We start from the raw sequence: 21,457 nt of genomic DNA, 5'->3' as shown, positions 1-21,457 counted from the left end.
CTACATCTTTATTGTGATCAATGAGAACGAACTGGCAGCATTGATAATCGGCTAAAAACTTAAACCTTTTTTCCACGTCGATGAGTAGGTAGCAATGGGTTGCTTAAAGAGCGATGCACAACCGAATATGACCACAGTTTCTTCCCGTGATCTTGTTTTTCCTGACAAGATCCTCCAAAGAGTTCTTGGAGAAAACATAGTTAGTAGAGGGGACTGGTTGGGAAAGCCGGCGAAACAATAGAGTCCCAGCCGAGGTTGAATTGACCCGTCACGTAACTCTGACCGTGCACACAACAAACAAGATGGCGGATGCTACAAACGAACTCTTCGTGTTTGGAGACGATTTTGAAACGATTTTGAACATGTTAGAGGAGGATGAAGCAATCGAGAAACACTTTTCAACTACAGCGATTGATGTAAGTATATTCTATGTGAATTCTTCGGCCTATTTCGGCCGTAGTGACCCTAAGTGTACCATAGGCGACTCTTTGACAACAACTTGACCATCGTACCCAACGTTGACAAGTTAACTACGCGAAATTTTGTATCGCCAAGATACTGTCGAGCTAGATGACAAAACTGTACGTAAACGTAAGCTTAAATTAACTTTGAAGGCCATAAATGTCCATGCATTTTGCGGTAATGACCAAGACCACTTTGTGATCGTTTTTACCACAGGTTCAATCGGCAGATTTCGTTTGTAGTGAATGTGGAAAGAAATACAAGACAAGAGGAGGCTACCAGAGACACAGAGCTTCTAAGCATAACCCTAATGAAAACGACAGACAGGAACGGACGACTCTCACTCCAAGCAGTCTTGCTGAAATTGTAAAATATGCCATACAGACTGTAAACAGAGGCAGAGCTTTTGCACCAAGCCTTAGGAATGAATTGAATTTGTACCAATTCAAACAATTTGATGAGGGAACTGATGAATTTACCGTGCTGAAAACAATTTATGATGGATATTTGAAAAATGGGGACATCGAGAAGTTTTATGGAAAATATTATGGTCAAGTGCCATTGCAATCCACAAAGTTTTTTTCAGGACTATCCCACAATGCTGCAACATTATTAGCAACTAAGGTGGCAGATAGTATGCTGGTATACTGCAAGTCCACGAAGGCTTGTTGTAGCAGCAATCATCCAACCCAAACTCTGTTATCAGAGAGAGAGAAGGCTGGTCTTCAATATGTGGGAGGTTATGTCCCCTCAACTAACTATGGAGAAAAGTCGCAGCTCCCAAAACCTTTGGATTTTTTTCTCCAAAAACTATCACTTGACCTAAGGATTTCCTTCTGATCTTCATTGCCTATTTGATCCTTACAGAGAGCAACAGCTCGGTAAAATCTCTCTTATTGAGGAGGTATGTTTTCAGACCTCGTAATTTGTTCATACAACATGTTAACAATTATTAAAACAGGCTGTACACACATACCGGTAAATACAATAAAAAATACTTAAACTGACGTGGTATTTCGTGGCGAGTTATGGCTAATTTAGCAATTTGTCGAGACCATGCGCGATGACGACTTCACAACCGACCTTACGCAAGGAGAGAAGTTTATCAGTCATATGTTTCATGGTGTGTTTCGTGGAAAACAAAAATAACGCGCAAATGTTTTTGCGCTCCTCCCCTCGCGCGTGACTCGCATTTCGCGCCGCCTCGCGCTTGCCTCTGTTCGACCGACAAGCGCAACTACATTAACGCGTGTTCTGCAGGCTATTCGTCCCTCTCCCCCGTTCAATGGTGTTAATTACCAATGTTTCTATGCCATTCTGTGGACCAACATCAAGAAGGTAATCAATGTTATCAACTGAGTTGTTAACGTAAATTGGCCATCGTAAAGAGTTTCAAAGCTCTTTGCAGTAGGCAGTTTACATTATCAATTCTCTTGCCGGCGACCAATTTATGTTAACAACTCAGTTGGTAATGCCAAATTACAACGTTGACAAGGGCAAGGGACGCAGTAGGTGTTACACTCAACTCACAGCATTCTGTCACCTACACTGTTTCCGTTTAAACTTATAATTATCAATCCTAACCACTCACCAGGTTCTGAAAGGTGATTTGATGATAACGTCACTATCCCAGACGACAGTCACAATCACGTCAATCATCGGTAGGATCATTTTCATTTGATTATTTAAGTGCCACTCTCGCTAAGAGCGGTCCTCTCGACTTCCCGCCGGAAAAAAAGTTTTCTTTTATTTTTTGCCCATGAAAAGGGTTTAGGACACATGTTTCAAAAATAGTTTAGTTGTTCTCCAATTCTCTTTTTTTGCGTAAGCTAAAGCTAAAAATGATTTTTGGTCAGACCACCCCTGTGGACAGCGATCGAAAGTGTAAATTTCCAAGGTTTTGTCCAGCCCGCAGCGACTGCAACAATATAGCTCACAGAATTCTATCTTGCTACAAGTTACAAGATGTATTCAGTTAGTTCACAGACAAAGTATGGAAACTTCAGCTGAATTATTTTTCATACCAGCGTGATCAGAGGAGACCCTTCTCTTCGACCTTAATTTGCATATCAAAAATTCACTACTTTGTACGAAAGAATTCTCAAAATGCAGGCCTTAATCGGGGTTAAAAAGCATATCAGTGCATAGTTTATACACCAATGAGATCACGGATTACCTCAAACCCGCGGGTATATCTCTAGCTTCCATCCACCAACTTCTTAAAAACAGCGCAAATTCATGTGTTTGCTCAATTGCGCTCGTGTCAAAGATCATTTGCATGATTCTTAAAATTGACCAAGATCTCCTTTTCACCGTTCAAACTTCGTTCGCTAATCTTCTACGTTGAGGATTTTAGGTTTTCACAGCAACTGAATGGAGATTAGATGCCGAGTTGTCCTAAAACGTTGCATAAACGTGATCGGTCGTAACGCTTGTGCGCTTGCGTGACTTACAAAGTAGACAAAGGTGATCGGAAGGCACCTTCTCGATAATTTACGTTGAAATATCAGGTCATGAACAATGCACAGTGTGGAGAAGATCAAAATTAAAGAATAAATTTAGCACTCTGGTCATAACAGACACATCACGTTGCTTAAAAGGACACAAAAACAAGTTAAAATAGGTTACAGTGTTTATATTTTCAAAGCAACACGCATACACTCTGAAACAATTCTCGCAGTTTCTCCCGAGATTTAGAACACGGAACCCGATGAACTGGCCCTCCTTTCTGCAAATTTGTTTCCGTCACTAATGATGTTACGTTCTTATGGACCACAACGGTTTCGAGCGACAAACTCGAAATTTCCCTGCCACCATCAAAATCAACTGGACAAACCCAGCTTGATGTATTGCGTGACATGATTGTGCAAACTTTTCTCTTTTTCATATGACCTGTTTCGTAGGTTCTACAAAGTTGGAACCAAACTTATACCCCGTTCACACCAAAGCTTAAACATGTTTAAATCTTGTTTTAATAAACTGGTTTTATTAAACTACCTGTTCACACCGCGGGCGCGTGTAGCCAAACATGTTTAAAACCGTGTTTAATAAAACTACCTAAATGAGGTTGTTTAACTTTCGTGTTTAACTAAACACATTAAAGATGGCGGTTGCCAAAAAAACCCGCGGAAGGATTTGGGAAAACCAGGAAACGTTATTGTTACTACAGAAGTGGGGGGACGAAAATATACAAATGAAGTTAATATCTTGTACCAGAAAGAGGCCTCATATCAAACTCAGTGTTAACAAAAGCTTATATCAAGTTCCGGCGATCACGCCCCCACCAATGTCTGACTCAAGAACGCCTAAGATTTGAAACATTTTACAAGATTACTCAAAAACATTTTAACGGCGATCAGTTTTACCAACGAATTAAAAAAAATGAATATTAAAGCTATTGTATAAGACGTTTTAAAATACCAAAATCGTAAGATTTAATGGGTCAAAATCCAAGTTTTCAAATCAAGTTTGCGCAATATTTAAAGACGATCAAAGGTCATTTCACGCCAGTGTGAAAACAATGGGTCCGTACTCTTCTACGCATGCTCGGATCTCGATTTTACCGCCAAATTCGAATAGATCGAAACATTTCCTTTATTTTGGTATATAATTCGGCTTGTTTTCGAGTATTTTGGATGGGTCAAATCTCCGTTAAAGTTGGAGGACTTCTGGTGTTCCTATTATTCGCTTTCTGCGGATCCGTGAAGGCTGTGGGAGATGGATCGGAAGATCAAAATAATGGATTTGCGTGCCATCCGCCACCTTTCTTCACATGCAGTATCAACAAGTAAGTTATTAATAAGAACTTAAAAATTAACTGTCTCCATTTTTTCCGTACACCAACTAATGAATTAAATTTTCATCGCTAATAGTCTCGCATATATCTTATCCCAGTCGTTTTATCCAACTTTCAGCTATTTCCTCTACACAATTGCCAAAGAGAATGAAGAGGGTAGTGGCGAGTCTGCCTTCGCTGCAATCGTGGAGAAGATCTTTCAAGAAACGGGCATTCGCGGTGTTGTTGTGAACAACAGAATAATAAATGTCGTTCGAAAAAAGATTGGGTCGCTGTGTGCCGAACTCAAAAGAGTCAAGAAGAAAAGTGGAGGTTTCGGTGTCAAAAGAATCATAAACAAATGGCGTGACCAAACTTATGAAGTGAAGATATTTTATCACGAACTTCACAAATACGTTATCGAAAAGGAGAATCAGGATTTACGAGGGAAGAAACGAACACTGGAAGAATCTTTGGCGAATGAAACAACTAAGCGACAGAAACTCGAGAAAAAACTCGGCGACACAGAGAGGAGCTGCAATTATCTGAAAAAAAGGTTTCAAAATCTTGTTAAAAAAGTTGAGAAGAAGAACAAGAAAGAAATTAGAGGCCCTGAAAAAAAGTAATTCGCTGAGTATTCAAAGCAGCACCAAAACAGGATTAAAAATAAAATGAAAGAGGAATGTCAGGCCACTCTTACTTTCCTTGGATTGTACAATTTTATGGCCACCAAAGTTGAAGTGTTTAACACTGACACAGAACAGAATGACACTTTTAACTTAATCGATGAGGAACAAATGCAACAATCGGACACTGAGGGAAATGAAATAACTGACACCCAGGCTGATGACATCAACTACTGGATTTACATCAAGGACAAATTAAATATTTCCAATGATGCATGGCATGAAATGGCATTGAGATCTAAAACAATACCAAATACTTACAAGACAACTCGAAAGATAAATGAATTAAACCAGCAATGGAAAATAAGAGATACCCCTGGTCAAGCAAAAGGGGTGCAAATCAGCTTCAAAGAAAGCCTCAAGGAACAAATTGCCAACTTACAAAGGAAAGGAGATTTAGAAGGAGATACCATTGGGGTGAAGATAAGTGGAGATGGCACAAACATTGGAAAAAGACTTAAGCTTTTTAAATGAGAAAGAGGCTGCAATGAGTGAGAAGGGCAATTATGTTCTGGCTATACTCAAGACAAGTGAAAACTATGACAATCTGAAGGAAAGTCTCTCTGATTTAACACAAGAAATGTCGAAATTAAATAAGGTAACAGTTGAGGGTAAAACCTATAATATTGAATACTTTCTCGGTGGGGATTGGAAGTTCCTAGCATGTGTCTGTGGGTTGGGGGCTGCTAACCAAGACTACGCCTGTATCTGGTGCAAATGCCCTCGCAACCAGAGACATGACATCCAAAGGGTATGGTCACTTTCTAACAGTGCTCAGGGTGCCAGATCACTGGAGGAAATTTCAAGCTTTGCCAAATCAAAAAGGTTTAATTGCAGAGCAACTCCATTATTTAATTTCATACCAATTGATCGTGTCATTATTGATACCTTACATTTATTTCTCCGCATATCAGATAATTTAACAGAACTTTTAATCAGGGAATTAAGGAGAAAGGATGCTTGTGAGAAGATAACAACATTTCACAATGGTTTTTCTCGAGAGAAATTTAAACATATGGCAGCATATGAAACGTTTCTCAAAACCCTTGGCATTTCTTTTGAGTGGAGAATAAACAAAGACACAAAAAAACTGGACTATAGAGATCTCACGGGTCCTGAAAAACTAAAGGTCATGCAAAATATTCAGTTCTCTTCTCTTTTGCCTGGTTACAACAATTCAGAAAAGCTTCAGTTACTATGGGGTGGGTTCATGGACATCATTGGTGATTTAAAACTTGATTTTCCAACAGATCAGTCAATTGATCACCTTAAAGAAAAAATTGAGGGGTGGTTTAAGATTTTCTTGTCTCTATACCAAGCCAAAGACATCACACCATATATGCATGCCCTATATTTTCATGTTCCTGAGTTTTTAAAGTTGTATAAAAACATTGCATATTTTAATCAGCAGGGTATGGAGAAATATAATGATGTAGCTTCTAAGAATTACTTTAGATCCTCTAACCACAGAGGAATTTCTGCTTTGCGACAGCTTCTCTTAAAGAAATACAGAATTCAATTTTTGGAAGGCAGCTGGTTATGAGAGGGTGAAACAGAATTACAAATGCAGTAACTGTTCCAGTCCAGGTCACACAATCAAGACCTGCACCAAGCAATGTAAACATTGTGATCACCGTACCTGTTGTGCACACCTTGTTAAGTGTGAAGGTAAATGGGTCCCAAAATGTTGTTCTGGTGCTTCATAGAGATACATTTTAAATGGTAGAGAAACATCAATTCTCTGGTTACCTAGATGTATCACAGTGCAAAGTTACAATTTGAGGCTGTTGTTTATTTATAGATTACAGAAAACAAAATCACAACCTCCATGATTCCACAGAAACAGCGTTTTAAAAAAAGTTTCATGAGATACAAAATAATGGAAAAATAATTTTGTTGCAGTGAAGCAGAAGATGAAAACATTTTGGGACTATCCGGGGCCAGAATAAAAACTGAAGCCTGCTTTAATCACAGTTTGATACTCATAACACTTTCCCTTAGTATCAATACAGTTTATATTAATTAATTATGACATTGTTTGTATTGTTATCTGCAGAATGATTAAAAAAAATATAAACTATAAAGTGAGATTATGGATAAAAACAAGTCAGTTCATCGTAGCATAATTATGCCTGTTTCCATCTCCTCTAACAAATGTAAATGTTAAATAAAAGTTGTCCTCTATTTCAGATTTGATGTACTTTCCCCCTATTACCTTGAATTCTTGAATGGGATTCCTTCTAGCCAACCAGAAACGCACAGTTCCTTCAATAACAAATGCAAAGTCACCATTTTCGTTAAAAATACGTTCATCCCAATTGAGTCCAAGCAAATGGTTTAATGTCTGATTAGAATCAATACTGTACACGACCTTGCCACGCTCTGTCTTTGCTTTTCCCGCCAATGCCAGTCCTCCATTAAATACATCTTGATCAATTCGAACTTCAACACGAGTGGACGGATCATCCTTCCTGCCAGAATATAGCTTCTTTTTTATTTCACGATATAGCTCCCCGTGAATCAATTCCAGGCGATCGTCAAGCGAAGAAGACGACGGACTGGAAAGAAGTTCCATCCCCTGGAAAAGATTGTTGTCTTCAGATTCACATGCCCGCCACTCGTCGTAGCGTTCACTGTAGCCAACGTAATGGATCTTAACTCGCTTTCCGACCTTGTCCACGTCTGTTACAACCACAGGATATAGTTTACGGTCGGTTGTTTTTACTCTTGTCTTTTTTCGGCAAAGCTTCGATGAAAAGACTTCTTCCGAGTATCGTTCTGGTGCTATGATCTCCCTCTAAACTCTCACTGCCGCCATCGCCGCCATCTAACCTCTTGCGCTTGCGCAATACCGAAAAATTTTGGCCGCGCCAGACTGGACACAGCAAATGTTCACGTTCGTGGGAGATAAGTTTGATATGTATGGCAAGAAATAAGTGATTTTATTCGAGCGGCAGGCTAGGAAGACCGTGATGAAGATGCCTGCAAAACAAGAGTACACACATTAGTAAGTGCGTATCGCTCCTACAAAGACGAATGTGAGAAGACCGGAAACGGGACTCCAAAGAGGAAGCCGGCGTTTTTCGACGAAGTCGATGAATTTCTCTCAAAAAAACCATGTACCAAACCGAAGGTTGTGGTAAATTCTTCAAAAATTATCATTCAGGCGGACAACGAAGAAGAAGACAATGAAAAAATTAAGAACGATGAACCAAACGAAGAGTTGCCTTCCTTCAGCGACGGCACCAGCGTCGGCAGCAACAACAAAACAGCCGGCAGATTTCCTCAACCAAACAAGGGTGAATGTTTGACAGGTGAGCTTTGAAAACTTTCGCTGATTGGAGGGTCAGACAATAGGCCAAGAAAATGTTTCAATATCGGCGCCTACGTTGTCTGTAATCTCTAACAAAATTTCTTGATAATTTTACTTCCAAGATGAGTGGAGTTGAACAAAAATATTGAGATAAGTATTGGCTCAAACTTTAACTTCTGCCTTTAAAGATTTCTTGTATTCCTTCACAGAAAGAACAACAGATGCTGGCAAGCCATTTTTCAAACCCGCTACGAAGAAGCGGAAGGTGTCAACGACGGATGCCTTAACACAAATTGACAAGGCGTTAGAGGCATTTGTTTCCTGTCAACAAGCTGCTGATAGGAGTTTTCTTGCCGCAGAGGAGGCTCGTGAAAGACGAGAAGAAGAAAGGGAGGAGAGAAGAAGGAAGGAAGACCAGGAGTTTCTGCTGAAATTGGCGCAGGTACTTCGAAAATAAAAAGTACGTGTCTTCAACAATTTAATTTGCGATCGTACCTGCGACAGTTTCAGTTGGTTTAGTTTTCGTCTTTATTTATGCTGTAAGTTGAACGATGTTTCACGAAATCTAATGGCCGATTCCCAGTCGTTGGAGAAGGTGCAAGAAAAAAAAGAAAACTATATTGAACTTACCGATTAGATCATTGATGTTGACATGCTCTGGTTAACTTTTCTTTACTTGAACTAATTGTCTTCTATAGTTATCTTCAATTGAATATGCTTTTTTTTTTCTTTGAGAAAATAAAAATCGTTTTTTTCCTTTAAGTGTTATTTTTAATTTTCCGGCAGAGCCTTGTTTTTCAGAGGCCGATTAACACTAACCCAGGGTTACATTTTGATTCAGCTTCTTTATTTCTTTATTCAGGAGTCTTTTTTGGGGTAATTTTCCCTATTCCTTTTAGACCATCTAATCATCAAATTGTAGACAAAAAAAAAAGAAAATGGATTTCTTTTTAAATTTTCATATTTGAAATCAAATTTCACACTAACCCTGGGTTAAGTTAAGCCACCTTTGAACGACCTGGCCCAGAGTATTTAAAAAATGCTCCAGAAAATTAATGAAATAAATGAATATTTTTGTGCACAGTGGTTAGGATCTTTTGGAAAAATTGATTTAATATTTGAAATAAAGTTTTGATCCACCTTTAAAATGATGAAATTTGTTTCTGAGGTTCCATCAGTTGTTCAGAGAGAGAGGGTCATATGAATGATGTCTTTTAAGTCTCCTTGATAAATTTACAACAGAGAGCTCTGTGTGTTTGTTTGCTTAATTATTCTTTCTTGTAAGGGACTAACCAAAAAAGTCTGGTGTATAATTACACAGTCACTTGCAATGGAACAAGAGCAAAAAAATAGTGAATTAAATTAGTTTTGCTGACATTAATGCCAGCTGAGGCCATGTCACTGAGTGAGTAGATCTCCTTGCTATTCAAACTGAACACTTTGATCGAAAAGCTGAGATTGTCCCCCTCCTTCTTTACGCCTACATCTAATACTCAGAGAGGAAGATGCAAGTCTTGCACTCAAATTAGTATTTTATGTGAACATGTTGTATGCATGGCAAATTAGCATATGTCACACCATGGGTTTCAAACTACTCCCTAATTTTTTAGCATAATTTCAGTGCTAATATGTTTATTTCACATGTGAAATGGCAAACTTGCAATGACTGCATCTTTAATGGTTCTCAGATGGTGTCCAGGTTTTGAAATGTTCAAAAAAAATGTGGGGGTTTCAAAGAATACCACAGACAATCAAAGTTTGCCATCAGTAATTTTAATTTACACAATTGACAATTTACTTTTCAAATCTAATTTATACAACTGTAATTACAAATGGAACACTGCTTGACCCTCTTAGAGGAGTGTCCTTCAAAAGATCTTGACTCTCCCATTATTTATGAAACTATTTGCACTGTATACAATAAACCTTAAAGGGAGAAAGTACTCATATAAACGACTTTTTTGAGCTAGAGATGCAAACTCTTTGATGGATTATTTGCCTGTGAGAGATGCTTATGTTGAACACTCATGTTCAAGTGATGCATGTGACAATGAATATTTATATTAAGAATCTTTTAATTGCATCTCTTATTGCAACAGCATTTGTGTTCTGCCTTTGGTTTGGATCACCTGGACAAACTCCAGCATGAATGTGAATATCATTGAGCCATTGGTCATCAAAAGACTCGTTTCGCATCTCACAATAATTATGTAAAACACAACACGCTGCGATGACATTGCAGGCATTTTCAACTTTTAAGTCCAGTCTCTTCCCAATGCTTCTGAACCTTCCCTTCAATCGACCAAAGGCATTTTCAACAACTACTCTAGTCGTGCTGTGTTTTATGTTGAAACTGCGTTCCTCTGGGGTCAGATTTCCACGATCAATATATGGTTTCATCAGCCAATTGCTGAGAGCATAAGCTGAGTCACCTAATATCAGGGGAGGAACTTGTACACCAGATATCATCACCGACATGTCGAGCGGAAGAAAAGCTCTGGCACAACACAAGGCAAACAATGAAGAGTTCTTGAAGACACGTGCGTCGTGTACTTTACCCGGCCATCCAACACATATATCAAGAAATAGATAATTACAATCTACTAGCCCCTGAAGGATTAATGAGTGGAATCCCTTCCTGTTAACATAATCATCTGGACTTTGCCGAGGTCCAATGACTGGGACATGGCAACCATCGACTGCTGCAACCACCTGGGGAAAACCCGCGCGACTTTTAAAACCTTCAATTTTTTCTTGGACTTCATGTTGATTTTGGGGAACGTTTATATAATTGGGAAGAAGAACGTTCACTATCACCTCGCATACCTGTCGCACAATACCACAAACAGTGGATTTTCCGACACCAAATAGATTTCCGATCGTTCGAAAGTGAGCCGTGTTCGCAAGCCAATATAATGTTATGGCAACTCGATGACGCACTGTAATGGCTTTCCTGTAATTGGTGTCCCTGTTAGAGATATGTGGCGAAAGTTCTCGGCAAAGGCGATTAAATGCTTCTTTAGACATGCGAAAATTCTCATTCCAGTCCTTTTCTTCCCAATCTTGGCAAGTCTCTTCCCAAAATATCTGCGACCGGGGTTTTAGCCAAATACGGCGAACAGGAAGATGTTGGAGAAGAAATCGAAGCAAAAAACGAAAGAACAATGATGAAACGAGACGTCTCCGACGGAAATAGCGATTAAACCGTCTCTTTGCGTTTCTCTGTCGGTTTTGTGTAATTCTGAGGTTGTCCCTCAGCCGTGACTGCGCCAACAACAGCAGGATATTGTGATTTAAACTGAGCGCCATTTTGATTGCGTCTTTAATTTTGTTGGCAACAATTAATATCAAAACGAGGCTGCGTAATACCTAACCCAGTCTGCAGTGTGAACGGTTCTTGAGCAACACATGTTTTATAAAACCATGTTTAAAAAAACTACGTTTAATGAAACTTGTTTAAATTGGTGTGAACAGGGCATTAGTTGATGTAACGAATTAGAATCGAACGTTTTTAAAATGGACTGAAAAATTTTACATTTTAAAGAGAATTTTATCTTTTAAAAAGGTTTACTTGATTCATTGAAAGCAAAGATTTGAATGGCTTTGAGTATTTCAGCCCTGATTTAGAAAAAATAAAACTGTTATTTGTATGTTCTAAACATCAGAACCCCTGAGAGGACACTGGAAATGTGGTAAAAGTATTTTTTAGTATCCAGAGCTAAAAGGAAGAATGTCAGTGAGGGAGTGAAAGGAGACTGCGTTTTCGACGCCATTTGTCGTAAAAGCTGCCACCAGCTTGCTATTGAACTTACTAAAATTTACCTGGAAGGCATTAACTTTCTTTTATTGCGAAACTCGTGGACTTTAAAACTTTGAAACGATGTACGATGAATCCTGAAACTGGAGTTTGAGTCCATTGGTAAACTATGCCAGCTGGTCTCATGAGCAGATCAAGCGCTGACGAAATTTGACAGTTTTGAAATTTTAAGCGGATGCAAAACTCGAGACAAAAATTCGTCATGACACAATTTGTCCTTTGATTTTGTCAAGAAAATTCTGGTTTTGTCTGCTATTGCAGATAGCCCAGATAGTCACTTACGAATCAATTTTTAGTTAAATAATAGCCTTCACTCTCGAGAAATTGCAACCATATTACCCATGTGATCCGACTACAACTATAATTCCGAAAACTTCGAAAACATCTCCAGTCAGTCTGGCTTTCTTTTACTGCCTCACATTTTCCCTTGTGCTGTGGCTGTTAACAAGTATTTTCACCGCATTCCCAATATTTCTTTAAGTGTTCGGTGTTTAGAACATACCAATAACTGTTATATTTTTTCCATAACGTGGTCAAAATGACCGGAACGAAACAAAATTAACTTGTGATCGAGGATTTCGCTGGATAGCTGGTAGTACTTCAAGTGACTCGGAACGTCGTCCCGGTGTCCTAGCGGATTTGGACCCCCTGGTCCAGATCCGCTGGCGGATATGGACCCCCCCCGGTCCAAATCTGCTAGCGTTTCAGTGCATACTAAAGTATGTTTTTAATTCAAAATATGCGTATCGCCGATGCATACGAACTGGCAGCAAGAAATGACCCGTCGGATGCTTCTTTTGACCAAAGGAAAATGTGCAAGCATTTGGTTCAATGTTCGGAGAAAGGTCGTTTTTGAACCTTTTCCGCGATAGTCGAACACCGCTAGATTCAGTAGGAGACAAACTTATGACACTAATTTATTTTGTTACTGTTCAATGCCCAAGTGCTGAGACCACATGGTACAGTGCGAGTTTGTTATTTCAGGTCCCTCAACAGTTAATAATCGTTAAAATTAGAAAATAAGATTGAGGTCGATGAAATAGTCTCCACTTTAGTTAAGACGTAGACATTAATGTTGATTTGCATCTGAAAATAAGCTCCAATAGTCCAGAATAGAAACATTTTTTCTTATCATAGGCTTTACGAACGACTTGTAGTAGGAGTTGTTACTTCTTCTTGTTGAGAAACTGTTTAATGTTATTTAATTAGAAAATCAGCCTGAGTTATTTTTGTGACTGGACGCAATAGTCACCACTATTGTTATGACGTTTCGTATCAGTGTTGATTCGCATCAGAAGAAGCAAAGATTTATTGTTACAATTTCAATCGTTTGAATGCAGCAGTTTGTTCGCATCTAATTCTTGCGTATACTGCACGACTCGCTATAATAAATGCGGCAGGATTGGAACCAAATGGCTGTTTTTCTTTACCTTTGTTGAGTAATGTTGTGTTGTAATTGAAAAGAACATCGACAAAAAAGCTTGAAAATAGAATTCGTCATCAAATATGATACAAAAGATGCTTAAAAGGAAATTTTGGTAGTGGGGAACAAATCTGTGAAGGGGGGTCCATATATTGCGCTAGCGAATTTGGACCGGGGAGTCCAAATCCGCGGGGGGTCCAAATCCGGTGTGACACCGACATTCCAGGAGAGAAATCAGGGCTGAAATACTCAAAGCCACTCCAATATTTGCTTTCCATGAGTCAAGTAAACCTCTTTATAAGTTAAACTTCTCATTAAAATGTAATTCAGTCCATTTTAATAACTTTCGATTCTAATTCGTTACATCAACCAATTTTGGTTTTAATTTATGGAACCCGCCAAACAGGCCATAGGGCAAGGGGAAAAATTTGCACAATCACGTCACGCAATATATCAAGCTGGGTTTGTCCAGTTGATTTTGATGGTCGCAGGGGAATGTCGAGTTTGTCGCTCGAAACCGTTGTGGTCCATTAGAGCGTAACATCATTAGTGATGGAAAATAATCTGCGGAAAGGAGGGTTAGTTCATCGGGTACCGTATACTAAATCTCGGGAGAAACTGCAAGAATTATTCCAGAGTGTATGTGTGTTGTTTTGTAAATATAAACACTGTAACCTATTTTAACTTGTTTTTGTGTCCTTTTAAGCAACGTGATGTGTCTGTTATGACCAGAGTGCTAAATTTATTCTTTAATTTTGATCTTCTCCACACTGTGCATTGTTCATGACCTGATATTTCAACGTAAATTATCGAGAAGGTGCCTTCCGATCACCTTTGTCTACTTTGTAAGTCACGCAAGCGCACAAGCGTTACGACCGATCACGTTTATGCAACGTTTTAGGACAACTCGGCATCTAATCTCCATTCAGTTGCTGTGAAAACCTAAAATCCTCGACGTAGAAGATTAACGAACGTAGTTTGAACGGTGAAAAGGAGATCTTGGTCAATTTTAAGAATCATGCAAATGATCTTTGACACGAGCGCAATTGAGCAAACACATGAATTTGCGCTGTTTTTTAGAAGATGGTGAATGGAAGCTAGAGATATAACCGCGGGTTTGAGGTAATCCGTGATCTCATTGGTGTATAAACTATGCACTGATATGCTTTTTAACCCCGATTAAGGCCTGCATTTTGAGAATTCTTTCGTACAAAGTAGTGAATTTTTGATATGCAAATTAAGGTCGAAGAGAAGGGTCTCCTCTGATCACGCTGGTATGAAAAATAATTCAGCTGAAGTTTCCATACTTTGTCTGTGAACTAACTGAATACATCTTGTAACTTGTAGCAAGATAGAATTCTGTGAGCTACATTGTTGTAGTCGTTGCGCGCTGGACAAAACCTTTGAAATTTACACTTTCGATTGCTGTCCTCAGGGGTGGTCTGGCCAAAAATCCCTTTTAGCTTATGGCGACGCAAAAAAAGAGAATTGGGGAACAACTAAACTATTTTTGAAACATGTGTCCTAAACCCTTTTCATGGGCAAAAAATAAAAGAAAACTTTTTTTCCGACGGGAAGTCGAGAGGACCGCTCTTAGCGAGAGTGGCACTTAAATAATCAAATGAAAATGATCCTACCGATGATTGACGTGATTGTGACTGTCGTCTGGGATAGTGACGTTATCATCAGATCACCTTTCAGAACCTCGTGCGTTGCCTCTGTTTTGCATTGCGAAAGAGAGTCATAAAGTCTTTGCGGAGTTGCAATGCGTTTTAATTTTCCAGTGCGTTTATTTCATTCAGCCGTATAAAAAGGACAATCATTAAGATTGTTGTTTTTCCTCCTTTGTAGCTATATTTAGTCTCCATTTCAATTTTCGTCAGTTTTACTTGTTCTCAGTCGTGCATTTGTGCGATCATAGTCGTTCAGTTATTTCATTCTTGTCGCTTAGATTATCATTTAAGTTCGTAATTTAGTTAGACGGCATCGAGCATTTGTTTGATTATAAATCGTGTTAATTATACCAGAATTGAGCCTGTAGTCAAGTGATATCCTAATAGACAAAACTTTCAATTTGTGATTGAGAAGGTTGAGGATGAATCACATTAAATTATTTTAAGAAAATAAATTCATCGAGCTGTCTCGCGTCGCGTCTGCGGTAAAATTCTTTTTACTGACTGTGTCTTCAAGGAGCTCAGTTACCATCTATTGAGTTGATTCCTGGTTCGGGTAATATTTCTCGATTGTTTTGGTGGAGAAACACAAAGATCTAAAGGACAGAAAATTTTAATTTATGATATTTGAAAAAGCCTTTTATTGTTTTTCAAGAGGCCATGGCGCGAGGTATAGGCAAGTTTAAATTATATAGGGTGTGATTCGATCAAAGCCTTAAAGGGCATGTAAACCCAAAAAACGTTCATTTTCTTTTCACATAGATGTTTAGTAAATATATCAAGTACACCAAAGGTACCATTCGTTTATTCTCAAAAGTCCATTTTCACTTTGTAAAAGCTCTTCCAAATTCGAAACATTCGCCAGCTTGAATGGCGCCATCTTTCCTGTGACGTCACGGGTGGACCCTCCAAAGTCTCGTTTTATAATCGCGTGAGGCACGAAGGAGTCTTTTCTACAGCCGTTGTTTGCTGGTCTCGTCTTGATTTTTTTACTTACAGTTTGCTTCAATATAATCGATTTTTTCGTAATGGTGAAGCGTTGTGTCGTCCAGTTTTGTTCTGATTCAAACAAAACTGGGCATACAATGCAAATATTTCCAAATGACGCAAATTTGAAGCGACAATTTGTGAAATTTGTTCAAGTGAAAATAGCCGATTTCGTCGAGCTGTTCTGTTGTTTGTAGCAGTCATTTTTCTTCCTGGTGCTGTACCGACGATTCAGGCCTCACCAGAAGCAAATTATTTGGAAGTAAAAAAAAACGACCCATACAGTCGGCAGACGACGAGGATTCGGAAGTGGCCGACCGAACTGAGAAAGAAGTTGAGCTCTTCAAAAGTTAGAGGTCAACAGAGAAAGTACAAAATTGATTTACATGAAAACGTTTCGTTAATTAAACAACAATAGCTTTATTGGTTCTCTAAAAACACCTTTTTTCTCATCTAATGAAATATTATGGGGAAGCCAGTTGTTCGGGAGCCAGCGCTGAGCCCGTAAAAGACACTGACATGTCTGAACCTTTGCCTGAATTCGAAACACGTATCAAAGAAAGAGAATTCGTTGATATCAGTGTATAATAACGTGATCTGGAATTTTGTCGGTTCGATACAAAGAATTCTATACAGGATCCCATAATCAACCCTTATGTTCTATAAGAAAATCCAAGCCAGCCCCGCTTGGTGCTTCCTTTGAGAAACCCTGCAGAGAAACAGCAGAAGAATTTGTGTCACGATTTTAACAGCAGTGAAAATACATTCAAAGGTCAGTAGGATAATATTCATCATTTTGAGTACAACTTAAAAGATCCTGATTTCAGCTTGCAAAACTATCTTTTCAATATTTCAAATCGAAGCAAACACAAACAGGGTTGGATAATTATGAAGGCCACGCAAGGAAATGTACATGATACAACTTGTTTATCGATGGAAATGCTTCTGAGATGAAGGATATTGTTTACCGCACAAGATAGCACAGCGACCCTAAAGTGTTTGCCGAGATATCCCCAACACCAACGAACAAGCTATCTGTAGGCAATTTAGCGAAATTTCCTGCCAGGAAAGAAGCGAAAAAAACAACTAGCTCTAGTACTGTATTATTAAATCAATGGCAGAAACAACTCAAGTAAATCGATCTCAAAATGTAACAAAACAGATGAAACAGAAAATATTTAGCTTAGTCGTTTCCGGTGTGATTATCTGTGCTTTGCTGCTGCCTGGTACGTTTACCGCTTACGTCACGACTTCTCGCTATTGTTTTTACCGGAAATGGAATTTCAGTTGAAAATGCCGATTTTCTCCTAAAATAAGTCGAATTGGACAAAACTAATTTCAAATTCGTTTTCTACGCCACTTTTTACATAGTATAAGAAAAACATTTTTGGGTTTACGTGCCCTTTAAAACATTTAGCGGATCATCGGTTCATTAAATAAATATTATCAGAGTTGTTAAAAATATTCGACTTCCTGCGCACTCATAAGCTTTCTTTGTTTAGATCTAGAAGGTTTGTCTGTGCTTTATCCACATTCTCATATTTGATATTACGTTCGTGTCAATCAAACTTGATACCAACGTGACATCAATGAGGATGCAGTTAAGCATATCATAAATGAGAATGCCGATAAATCATATCAATGAGAATGCGGAGAAAGCATCGATGAACCCTCCAGGGCTAAATTGAGAAACCTTATCCTTACGCAGGAAGTCGAACATTCTAAACGATTTTGATAACTTGCCGACAATTTTATTAAATTTTATAGCTGAGTTCGCTTTATTTTCTCTCTTTTCCTTTTTGTTGCTTTCTTAATTTATTTTCGAAAAAAACTAGTGTCCTTCAAAATTTCCCTGCCGTTTTTGTTCAAAGAAAAGGTCGGCTTGCCGTTGTGAAAACGCCAGCCGGTGTCACGGCATTACTCTTCATTCATTCAAGGCGGCCTAGCACGACATTAAGAGTGTCGATTTGGTTTTGGCAAAACTGCTCGCGCAGTGTCTGTACCATTCCATTTGCCGGAGCTTCTAGACCTTCTGGGCAGAAAGCACGTGGGGGCTTTTGCAGTGTGGGAAATTTCTGCAGTTTGAAGGAATTACGGAATTCCGAATTACACGGTTCCTACATGCAGTTAATTCGCAAGACAGGGGGAGCAATTGACAGATCTGTTTGATGGAATCTTTTATCAATATCAGTAAAGAAAATAAGGGGTCTTCGTCTTCAAGTCTTAGTTTTCGGGGACTTCGTGTTGGGGTCTTTGTTTTCGGGATCTATTCATTTCTTAAAACTGAATATCAACTTACGTAGCGATTACGCCATTGATATGTCAATCACGCGGTTAATCATAGAATCAAATGTAATCAATAAATTAAATTTCGAAATATTGTCATATGTGTGCTGTTGTTACCTACACATTGTTCTGTATCAATTAGAGCCAATAACTCGTTTCAATGTTCGTTCTAAAAGTCATGCAAGACTTGTGTGTGAAAAAGAAGGAAACAAAAACGAGGGGAAAGTTCGAGAAATGGTCGCGTATTGCACAAATTGGACCATGGCGTGACACCGTTCATGCATATGTACTATGACAAAGCACGTTGTTTCAGCCAATTATAGAGTGATCCATAGAAACGTGATTATAACAATCAATAATTGTCATGTGAGATATAAATGACAACCACGCCACAATGCAAACGTCATTCCACTACTGCTATAAGTCTGTGCGAATAGTTGAGCACGCTAGAATCTCGACTATCAACAATGTATAAGTCTGTCTTCAACGGTGTGATTGCAATCGTGTTCATTTGGAGCAATGTTGCAATTCTGTGCGTACTGTGTCCAAGCCCTTCTGGAATTCATGATGAATCGAAGTTAGCTGGGCAGATGAAACTCTGCCGGAGGAGATGTGGCCTCAGGTTTCAAGCAGATGACGCGGAATCAATATCAAATGAAGGGGTGATTAAGCAGTTCTTACACTGATTTAATGCAATGTTTATTTTAGTTCAAAGACAAACTAAAAGGCAAGGAATGTTTATAAGTCTAGAACTTTAACTCGTAATCACCACGATTAACCGCGAGGGACGTAATTTCATAATCTCCAATTCCGAAGTCGTCTTCATCCAAAATCATTGCTAGTTACTCTAATTACCTACAAACCGAATGGAGAAATCGAAAACAAAAGCACCGATAACACTAAAAGCAAGAAAATAATCAAAACAAAACAAGCTGCGAAATGCAGAAAATTCAAGTACTACTTTCAAATTTTTCAGTAGGAATATCACATTAGGGTTTGATGGCTAGCTCTACAGGACTTTCTTTTTAAGTTACGATGTGTTTATTGAGGTTAGTTTTCGGTTTTTGCGCTATGAGGCTGCGCTATGTAATGATAAGATGACTGACGAAAATAACACACTCGATTAATCAATCTTACCTACAAATACCTTGGCCATGCCGATGACCTCTGTGATAGCGTTGTGCCTTTTGCACGTAAACTATCTAGTTTCTAGAACATCTTTTTAAAACTTCCTGTCCACTGGACCTCGAAGAATTTTGATATACGACGGTTTCATTTCTAAAATTATCACTCACGTGGGAGAAAGAATGTTAGGATTAAAATACCTTAAAGGCCCATTTCCAACCTTGATGCAACGAGGTCGTTTGTTTTTGTTTTGAACCTCCCCTTCTGTTTAATAGCGCCTCTGATTGGTCAGTTATTTTTACCTTGTCACGTTGTCTCAAAATACCTTCTGCGTTTTCTCCGATGATAATAAAGAGCTTGTCAAAATAATTCTGTTTAAAACAGTTCTATACGTTTTAATCCGGCATGGAATCAGATGAATCCATTGATTTTGTAGATTCCGAGGCAGTAAACACTTATGGATCGGTTGTTCCTAAACAGGAACACGAAAATCCTGGCGAGTATTTCGAAGAAAGTGAAAATGTTGATACACCACGTTTTCATCCATTCATCATAAATGAAATCGATCGGCGTGCCATGATTTTCTCAAGTTAAGACAGTGCGCTGTCTTCAAAGGATCTGCAAGATCATCTGGACTTCCAAGTTTTTTCTTCGGAAAACATTTCTGAAAGAGCTAGAGTCTCTTAGCCTTTCAAAAATGGCTTGCGGAGAACAGAACGCGGAACCAAAATAATTTGTTTTTTTTTCCTCTGCAAGCATCGAAATAAGCAGCAGGAGTTTACATTTGTGTTGATTCGAGCCTTTTAAGCCAAAAATGAATCTTTCATCAAGAAGATCCAGAAAACGTTTCTTTTCTAATAACTTATTCCACATCCTGTTTCACTGAGCTAATTTTCGGTTAGATTATTCACTTCGCAATTAGATTGCAATTTACTGTTAAGCAGCCTGTTTTTTTCTTCAGCATTTTTCCATTCTTTTTTTTTCAGATTGTTTTGTTACAGATGAAAAAAACTGTAAGAAAGGTGAGTCTTCGTTATAATATCAATGCGTGTATAGGTAATAAGCATGAGTAGAATTAATTTTTTCAAGACAACAATTTTGCATGAGCCCTTTTAGCGAACGCAGTTTGTAGCCTTTGAAAAACTTAAAAGCGCTTATTTACACCAAATTGCATGAGAAATCATTCTATTACTCATTGAAAATTTACATGAAAGAAGTATCACACAAAGTCAAGTTAGACGAAATTTGGACTGCGCGCCCGATTTTCAAACCCTCGACAACGAACGGTTACATTTGAGAAGTGCCGTCACAAGCTCTGAGGCTAGATTAGACATCAAGGCGGGAGGTTTCTGGTCAAGAGGATTTACGGCATTTTTTGATGTAAGAGTTACGCACGTTAACTCCAAGTGTTACCAGAACCTTTTTTTCAAGGGCAATTTTCAAGCTAAATGCTTTTGTATTATACGTGATTTTGAATTTTTATGAAATCTCGTACACTCATTTTATCAATTGTATTTTGTGAATAATCTTGAATTATTATTATTATTGTTATTATTATTATTGTTATTTTCATTATTAGTCGTAGTAGTAGAAGTAGTAGTAGTAGTATTAGTAGTAGTGGTAGTAATAGTAGTCATATTGTTGTTGTGGGTCATGTTGTACCTGCTATAACTTTGTAATTCTAAAAAAATATTTATTAACAAATTTTTGATCCTCTTTAGGATCAACGATAAGCATAACAACAACAAAAGCACCAGCAACAACAACAATATTAACACCAGGTTTGCTTTTAAAAGATTGCATACTTCAATTTTGAGACATCAAAGCTGTAGAAATGAATCTAAGCTTTCACATGCCTACTTTCTGACTGGAAAATGGAAAATTTTTTTTCTGCAGAGGTACATAAATCT

At 38.4% G+C, this 21,457-nt stretch overlaps 2 protein-coding genes and 2 pseudogenes across 7 annotated transcripts in view; 3 read left to right on the top strand and 1 right to left on the bottom strand.

Moving 5' to 3' along the window:
• LOC131788951 (uncharacterized) overlaps positions 1–21,457 on the top strand; it is a 61,595-nt gene that overhangs the window by 37,821 nt on the left and 2,317 nt on the right. For 2 of the 6 annotated variants that reach the window (XM_066165772.1, XM_066165774.1), the window contains exons 14-15: positions 20,534–20,569; positions 21,269–21,328. The exons of 1 other annotated variant lie outside the window; for it this stretch is intronic. In XM_066165772.1, coding sequence (XP_066021869.1) covers positions 20,534–20,569; positions 21,269–21,328 — 96 coding nt within the window. The remainder of the gene's footprint in view (positions 1–20,533; positions 20,570–21,268; positions 21,329–21,457) is intronic. 3 more of the 6 variants (XM_066165771.1, XM_066165773.1, XM_066165776.1) reach the window with 2 other exon arrangements.
• On the top strand, positions 3,566–8,693 carry LOC136280109 (uncharacterized; annotated as a pseudogene).
• On the top strand, positions 4,098–6,755 carry LOC131774053 (uncharacterized; annotated as a pseudogene).
• Positions 10,113–11,545, bottom strand: LOC131777641 (putative nuclease HARBI1). The gene has a single exon (XM_066164767.1). The coding sequence runs from the start codon at positions 11,543–11,545 to the stop codon at positions 10,295–10,297; it is 1,251 nt and encodes a 416-aa protein (XP_066020864.1). The 3' UTR covers positions 10,113–10,294.

The sequence above is a fragment of the Pocillopora verrucosa genome, chromosome 4, assembly GCF_036669915.1.
Source record: "Pocillopora verrucosa isolate sample1 chromosome 4, ASM3666991v2, whole genome shotgun sequence".
NCBI lineage: Eukaryota > Metazoa > Cnidaria > Anthozoa > Scleractinia > Pocilloporidae > Pocillopora > Pocillopora verrucosa.
Note: the sequence above shows the minus strand (reverse complement) of the source record. Positions and strands in the feature narration are given on the sequence as shown.